The 8569-nt window shown below is 44.1% G+C and overlaps 1 protein-coding gene across 3 annotated transcripts in view; it reads right to left on the reverse strand.

Annotated features, from left to right (window-relative positions):
• Positions 1-8563, reverse strand: part of EFCAB14 (EF-hand calcium binding domain 14) — a 47860-nt gene extending 39297 nt beyond the window's left edge. For all 3 annotated transcript variants that reach the window (XM_006164254.3, XM_006164253.3, XM_006164251.3), the window contains exons 1-2: positions 7555-8563; positions 5981-6129 (exon numbers count right to left, since the gene is read on the reverse strand). In XM_006164254.3, the coding sequence (XP_006164316.1) occupies positions 5981-6129; positions 7555-7739 (334 nt within the window). In that variant the 5' untranslated portion in view covers positions 7740-8563. The remainder of the gene's footprint in view (positions 1-5980; positions 6130-7554) is intronic.
• Positions 8564-8569: the final 6 nt, after the last annotated feature.

Here is an 8569-nt window from a genome sequence, read left to right on the forward strand (position 1 = left end):
AAAAAAAAAAAAGAAAAACACATCCCTGGAATGCCTCAAGTGATCAAACATCCCAAGGTGGAGAGGGGTCTATTTCTATCTTGTAGTCTACATGCATTATGTAGAAGGCAGAAGTGAAAGAGGAAATAAGACAAACACATAAATAACCTGGGTTACAATTATTGACTAATAAACATAAAGCTGACAAGCCCTGAAACACTGTGGATCCTGAGGACTGTATGTGCCTAGAGGGGATCATAATCATTATCTGATCTGAGGCTTTCTAGGAGAGACAAGCCAAGTACAGGCACTTTTATTACATAAATGGGAGGAAGTGCAGCAAACAAACAACGTATGATTACTAATTCATGTTCTTTCAACATGGAAAGCAACTCATTTAAAATTTATTATGTTAATACTCAAAAGAATTTACCTAGTTCTTTTGATTTCCTAATCTTTAAGATCAGGAAATGGGAGTTTCTGCACACGCCCTGCAAAAAGAACATCTATAATGCAAATAGCAATATTTTATATTTATAAGATGCCTTTACAGTCTGTAATAAGTGTCTATGAAATTATTACTCAACACCTCGGTACAGGTCCCTACCACGTATGCAGCTTTGCACTTGGCACCAGTGTATACAAAAGACCCTGAAGCTGTCAGTCTAGGGAGGAGCGAGGCATACAGAATTACTACATGGTGTGACAGCTGTTACGACAGAGGAATGCCCAAAGTGCTGTAGTAGCACAAATGCGTGTGTATGTTTTATGGATAAGAAAACAAAGGCTCTCATAAGTGACTTGCCCAAGGTTTTCATTTAGAGATGGGAAGGCCAGACCCACTCAGACCTCCTGCTCTCAGGACCAGAGTTCTTTCGAGTACATTCAGCAGTCACAGACACTTACACCCTAATGCTCTCATTAGCACAGGGCTGTTTCTAAGTTCTGTTCTAAATGACCAAACTGCTACTCCACTTGTGTGGCCGGAAAAGAGATTATCTGGCTTATTACCTCCCTTCTCTTCCAAATTATTTTCCTTTACTCTACCATTTCTTAAGAGGGACAGTCAAGAACTTCCTTAGAATAACTGTGGAAGTCTTTTATTATAATTACTATTTTTTTAGAGAGATTTTTGCTACAGGGCATGTGCATTCGCCAGAGAAACAGAGACAGAATGAGTGAAATCACCCTTTGGGGGAGAATGGCCATGCTACAATTCCTTCTCCATTCTCCTCTTGGGATTTTGGGCCCGCACACACACACACTTTACATGAATTTTGCAGTCCAAGCCTCGAACCGTGATCAACTATGTGGGAGTCCAGTGACATAAACATTACGCCATTTGCTGGTCTCCCATGGGAGTCTTTTAAAGTACATGTTTCTGGAAAATAAATGCTGAGCTGAGAGCAGGGCTAGCAGGTGGAGTGGGGGTTAAGGTGCTAGATTCCCACATGGCTGACTGCAGTTGGAGTCCCAGACCTGGTGGCTTGAGTATCACACCAGACACATGTGCGTGTAAGCCCAAAATACCATGAGGAGAATGGGGAAGAGGGATGATGGTATGGCCATCATCCCCTGGGCAGGGGATTTCTCACTTTTTTCCCTTACTGTCTCTATCTAGTGAGAATGTGCACCCTATTACAAAAACAAAAACAAAAACAAAAGTTTCAAGGCCAGCCAGTACTTTCAGTTTAAGGATCAAGTTACTCTCTGACCACAAAGAAAAAAGCCAAGCCTATCTGCTTTGCTTTCTATTTAGAATATTTTAGTAATCTTTTTTTTTTTTTTTGAGAGATTTTTCGCTATAGGGCGCGTGCGCTCGCCAGACAGACAGAGAGAGACAGAAAGACAGAAAGCGAGAAATCACCCCCCAGGGGGGATGGTCATGCTGCGATCCCTTCTTCTCCATTCTCCTCTCGGGATCTTGGGCATGCATGCACACGCGCCCGGCGTGAGTTTTAAGCCACCAGGTCCAGGACGCGAACCACGGTCGACTACGTGGGAGTCCAGCAACATAGCCATTATGCTAACTGCTGGTTCCCAGCAATCCCTTTTTTTTGGAGAGATTTTTGCTATAGGGCTTGTGTGCTTGCCAGAGAGAGACAAGAGACAAAGAAAGAGATAAATCACCTCCTAGGAGGGATGGCCATTTCACAGTCCCCTCTCTCCTCTATTCTCCTCTTTGGAATTTTGGACATGCACACACATGCACCTGGAGTTTTAAGCTGCCAGGTCCAGGACTTGAACTACAGTTGGCCATGTGGGAGAACAGTGCCTTAACCAATATACTACCTGCTGGCCTTGCAACCCCTCTTCTTTTCCTACAAGTGTCTTGGAAAATGTATTAAAATAAAGAATGAGAGGCTCTGAATTTCCCAATAAAGCATTAAAGCCAGAAATGCAGGTGGTCTTGAGTTAGTGATTTCCATCGTCTTGGAAAATAAGAAAACAAAAATTAACATATTGAAATATATTTAAAGTAGAAGCACAATTCAAATAAAGATTATAAGATTGATCCCATTTAGTCAATCACGGTATTCATAAAAAACTCTTAGGCAAGCAGTCCACAATGGTTCAACCTCTGCCCTGACTGCTCCAGGCCTCATCCCCTTACTCTCCTCCTCAGGAAGTCCTGCTTTTAGAAATTACAGGTGCTATTTGATTCCATATTCTATTGTAGTAAATCAAGCCAACAGAACATCTGGATGGACAATTCTAAATCTGCTTCCTTTAGTGGCTACACAGTTAGGGTCACAGGAGAAGGCTGCTCGGTGGTAGAAATCAGGTTTCACAGTCCAGAGTGCAATTTATGGCATTTCCCAAACACACTATTTCCAGGTATTGGCATTAACATGTGTTTTTAGTAAATATTTTTTGAGTAACCAACTGTTAAGTTTATGACCTATGCTATATTTAAAACATGCATTTCGTTTTCCTCTTTTCTTTTTTTGGGGGGAGAGGTTTTTGTCATAGGGCGCATGTGCTCTCCAGGAAGACAGAGAGAGACAGACAGACAGAAAGTGAGAAATACCCCCCGGAGGGATGGCCATGCCACAATTCCTTCTCCTCCATTCTCCTCTCGGGATCTTGGGGACGCACGCACACGCGCCTGGTGTGAGTTTAAGCCACTGGGTCCAGGACTCGAACCATGGTTGACTACATGGGAGTCCAGCAACATAGCCATTACGCCAACTGTTCATCCCAAAATGTGCACTTCTAAACAAAGAAATTCCCTAAAAAGCTCAGCTAAGGTATAAATTATATAGTACCCTGTAAAGAGAAAGAAATCCCTGCAGGGCAGAATTAAGTAATATTTTGAAATGCACAAATAAATAGTTGCTATTTGTGAGTAAAGCAAGTGATGGCATAGGCTTAGGATGCCCAACTAATTATGGAGAGGATGGCACAGACAGGTGTCTTCCGTAGTTATTTACAGCTAAACATTGTTTCTGAGAGTCTCATTTCCAAGGTATGAGTACTACTTACAAAGAAAACACTGGCCTTAAAAAACAACCTGTGGGCCAGCCAGTGGCGTAATAGTACAGGAAGCTGGATCCCACATGGCCGACTGTGCAGTTTGAGTCCTGGATCCAAGACATGAAAAACACACTGGGTGTGTGTGTGTGTTTGCCCAAAATCCTGCAGGAAGAGAGAAATAGAGAAGGGAGTGTGACTTGACCCTCATAGGGGGTGCTTCCTAGGGGGTGCTTCCTCACTTTCCCTTTCTCCCTATTTCTTCTCCAACCACATGTAACCTCTGGTAAACTAAAAACAAACAACTTGCAACACTGCATGGACAACCATTAAGGAGGAAAAATAACTAGAGCACAATTCTCATTCTTCCTTATGCTGTACTCTGATTTGGCCAGTTGATAAAACATACAGGTCAGGATGACTCTGGTAGGGAACTGTGGCTTACCCAATCCTATTCCTTGAATTAGAAACTTGGAAGAAAACCAAGCTTAGTTTCTCGACTTTTTTTTTTCCAAGCAACACCACTTGGAACATCATTAACACACGGAGGATTAGCTGTCCCTAGGTCAGGTTCAGAACATGAGTAACTTCAGGCAGCAAAGAGAAGCTGGAGGTGAAGGGAGCTAGAATGTTCTGATCACCTAGACTTCAGATGGGAAGAACTTTAATTACAGTTCTGGGACCAGATTTTTCTATGACCTTGAGGAAGGCTTATGGTCAATTTCCTGGTTTGCTAAAGCTTTCCAGTTCAAGGTATTTGTGATTATGTTAAGACTGGTTCTTTAGCTTAGAAAATTAACCTTTGGAATCTACAAGCAAACATTATAGTGTTGCCGAAAGAAGATATTTAAGTTAATGCTGGATGAAGCTACTATGCAAATATACCTTCCAGAAAAAGTAGTTTGATATGTAAAATACAGCCTTATGGTTTAGAACTTAAAAAGTCCCTTAAATTCACTCATGAGATAAATATTTCTGCTAGTTACATAGTGTTCAAGGTAGGTACTATCACGGTTATTGTTAGCCCTTCCTGAATATGTAACTCAAAGAATCACTAGTTTCCTAAAATTTTAACATGATAACAGTCATAAAGAGAATTAAAAGTTGTTTTGTTTTTTTCTTCTTAGAAACAGATATCACAAATATAAGCACAGGGAAGGATAGGAGACAAATCTATTAATTCTTGTTCTAAGCTTAAAAGCTGATAAACAGGCAGAAAACCTGCTCTTCCAGAACTTCTACTAAACTTTTAGATACATGACACAAGTTGCTATCAAAAAGATCTATGGGTACTTGGAGAAATGTGTGTAGGCTCACAAAGCACTGGGAACAGTGATGTGGAATGGCAGTGGTTATAAACATGACCTGGGGCAGTAAGGGAGCAAGAGAGCCAGCTCCAAGTCTCAGCTGAGCCATACGTAATCAGTGAAGAAGCTACTTAATCCTTCTAAGCCTTTGCTTTTCTTTTTACATTTTTCTTTTTAAGGTTTCTGCTATAGGGTATGTGCACTTGCCAGAGAGAGAGAGACAGAGAAGGAAAGTGAGAATCACTTCCCCAAGGGATGATGGCCAGGCTGCAATCCCTTCTCCTCCATTCTCCTCTCAGGAGTTTAGGTGCACACACACCCAGCTTGTTTTACAAGTTGCCAGGTCCAGGACTCAAACTGCAGAGTCAGTCATGTAGGATCCAGTTTCTTCTTTTTTTCTAAAGAGATTTTTTTTGCTATAGGGTATGTGTGCTTGCCAGAGAGAGAAAGAGAGACAGAAAGTGAGAAATCACCCCCCAGGGGGATGGCCGTGCCGCATCCCTTCTCCTCCATTCTCCTCTTGGGATGAGAGCATGCACACACATGCGCCCAGCTTGAGTTTTAAGCCACTGGGTCTGGTACTTGAACTGTGGTCAGTCATTTGGGAGTCCAACAATGTAACCATTATGCCATCTGCTGGGATCCAGCTTTTTAACCACCATGCCACTTGCGGGCCCTCTTTTGCTTTTTCTAAGAGCACAAAATAATATCCCTCTCATAAGACTACTTTGGGAACAGCAGTAGGTATTCCAGAAATGTTGGCTATTATTATTATTGCTCATTCCTATGATCCTATGTGGTTCTTCTTAAGAGGAAATAATTTGATAGACACTCTCACATTCTTTCTCAAATGGCCCAATGGGGTGGAAGGCAACAGCCCCGTGTTTCCACAGCCTTTCACACTCAGGGAAGTTCAGGCCAAAGATGGAGGTTAACCCAGGTTCTAGGATCCTGGACCTCAGCTCCGGCCTTCTGCATTCTGAGCGTTGGCTGCTATGCTATTACTTCAGTTGTTACTCAGCTTGGGCACAAACATAATCTTTTGTTAGTGGAGTTAAAAACAAGTACGTGTTACGACATTCAAGTTGACAGCTGAGAAAGAATTAGAAAAATGCTGGAAGGAATATATAATTGCTTAACTGGAGTTGACAAAACTCTTTAATTCGGCATGGTCTACTTCATCTTAGAATTTATAAAAGAGTTTAACATTGATCACTTACTTGTTCGGAATTTTTCCTTGAGGGCATCCAGATCCTCCTTGAGAGCAATCTGCATCCACACCAGGCCCACACAGGCCACCACACAGGCAGCAAGGATGACAAAAGCACAGAGGGGATAACAGATCTTGCAGCAGCGTAGATAGTCTCCCCTGATCATAAGAACAAACACAACCGTCAGTACAAGAGTCATGATGGGTACAATGCTATTAGAAATTATATACTTGTGCCAACATGCAGTTATCTTCTGTAATTAATAACCAGTGCATTTACCAGGGAGACAGAGTAAATGCTCTTAAACTTGACTAACAGGTTGAAATGACTAAATAATATGACCTATGAAGAGTTCCTGTATTGGGTACAAAGGTTTCAACCTTGCCATGAAATAGAGGGAGTTCCTGTGGGTCACAGGAAGCACCTGTGGCCACTGTGGCTCTCTGCCATAATCATCAATACAGGAGGGAGGTCTTTGGAGAAAAGCTCAGGTTAGAAAAGTGTGAAGACCAGTGCTTCTCTGCAATGCCATCACTGCTCTTTACCCATTCTCTCTAAAATACACACTCACTCACTCATTTACTCTAGGGGACTCTATTTCGGTTTACTGAAACTATAAACTGGTGAGTAAGTTTCACTGCAGACAGAAGGAAAGAAACAGGATCGGTAGGTTTAAAGTAGACACCTATGCACTCTAGTTTACTGGCTCAGAAGAAGGAAACAGGTTAGAAACATTAACCAGCCCTCAAGGTCTAAAATAACTTAGCAGGGTAACTATTGCAGGATTAACACCTCAAACCTGGAATTGCCCTTAACCACCTAATCTGACAAGCTCATTTGAGTCAAACTTTCCCATTCCTAAAAGGAGGTAGACATTCTAAACAAACAATTCAATCTCTTTTAGCATCCCCACCTTCTAGCCCTTGTTTCCACAACCTCACAGAGTCCTCTTTTCTTTCAGTGTGTTATCTGAGACCGCCCAAGGACACCTTCAAGGTTCCCATTAGTCTTTTACCACCATGGGCCTCAATTCTCAATGTTCTGGAAGCTCACTACTTAATCTGTTCAGTGGTAGCTACACCTAAAAATGGTTTGGGAAAATGATGCCGTCTTACTGTTCTCCACCCTCCATCTACTTGCAAGGCTGGTGCTTTCTACAGTATGTCCCCCACCATATCCCCCCCCATCACCATGATTCAGATTCATCAAGCATACAAGAAAAAAACAATCTGCAGTCTTAAAATCCCTATCTCTCCTACATTGAATAAAAAAAGGCAAGCCTAGTTGCAAAGCTTCTCTGTCCCTCTGTCTCTATTCTTAGCTTCTTTATGTGCCCTGGGATCTTGGCACATTCCCCATGCCTCACTTTCACTCTAGGAGGGCTATTCTTTTCACACCCAAAACAGATTTCTACCTTATCCCTCATTCAGGACCTGAATTCACCTTTTCCCTCACACCTTTTCTCGCTTCTGCCTTCCAAAGTCTACTACCTTTTTTCTTACTAGAAACTTCTCATCCTTCCCTTCAATTTGCTCTCTTGGTAGTGCAAGGAGGTGCCTTTTCTTCATCCCAACATCACTCACTTGACAAAGCGGGAGCGATTTCCAACTACACCAAATTCTTCTTCTTCTTCAGAGCTAGACTCAGAGTCTGAGTCAGGAGGCTCAGTGCGGAGCAGGCGGTGGCTGCTTGAGCCCTTCTTGGGCTTCTTTCTCCGGTTGTCTCCAGCCAGCCCAATCAATGCATTGAGTTCTTTGCGCTTTTTCATCTTCTTGTGCGGTGTGAGTGGAGCACCCACTCCTGAGCTGCCAGGTTCGTACCCGACGCCCAAATCTCTTGCAGACTTAGAGCTGCCTTCCAGGGTGGGGAATCCTGGGCCAGAGCCCCCTGGTCACTCCCACCTTGGGGTGGGACTGACCAGATCCACAGGGGGCTGGAGACTGGAGCCCAGAAGAAACTGGAACTCAGATGGGTGGGGGAAGTCACATAGAGATGGTCAGGAAGCTGGTGGTCCAAATGAATAAGGCCCTGGGCATAGAGTACCAGTTAAGAGGGTAGAAAGGGGCGCAACCTTTTTATCTCCCAAAGGGGAAAAAGCCAAGTCAAGAATGAGAGATTCTCTCTCTGCTAAGTAGGCAATACTTGTAAGAGTGCTCCAGGAGCTGGGGAATACAGGATAGGTGTTTTGGACCTCCAGCGCAGGATTTCCAACCGAGAGGAAAAAGAAACTTATTCCTGGGTGAGAGAAGAGGGAGAGGTGCACAGCAACAGTCTCCCTCCCAAGCCCCGGGCTGCAGAGGGGGCGGCAGGAGGGGGTTCCGCACCGCTACGACCAAGACGCTACCCGGGCGCAGAGGAAATGTCCGGGCCAGGAAGCCGGCTGGAGTATGGGATGATCGCCGTTCTCCGGCCTCTGTCCTGAGCGTAAAGGGAACCCGAGCCCGAGGAAGACTCAGAGCCCGGCTCGCAGGGCTCGGCCTGAGAGGAGCCAGTCCCGCGCCTGCTGTCTGGGTCAGGGGGGCGCGGTGCCGAGGGGCGGCTCAGCCCACCTGAAGCGCTCCCGCCAGAGTTCGAGGTGTCGCACGGGCGACTCTGGAC

This window comes from Tupaia chinensis, unplaced genomic scaffold, assembly GCF_000334495.1.
Source record: "Tupaia chinensis unplaced genomic scaffold, TupChi_1.0 Scaffold143599_1, whole genome shotgun sequence".
Taxonomy (NCBI): Eukaryota; Metazoa; Chordata; class Mammalia; order Scandentia; family Tupaiidae; genus Tupaia; species Tupaia belangeri.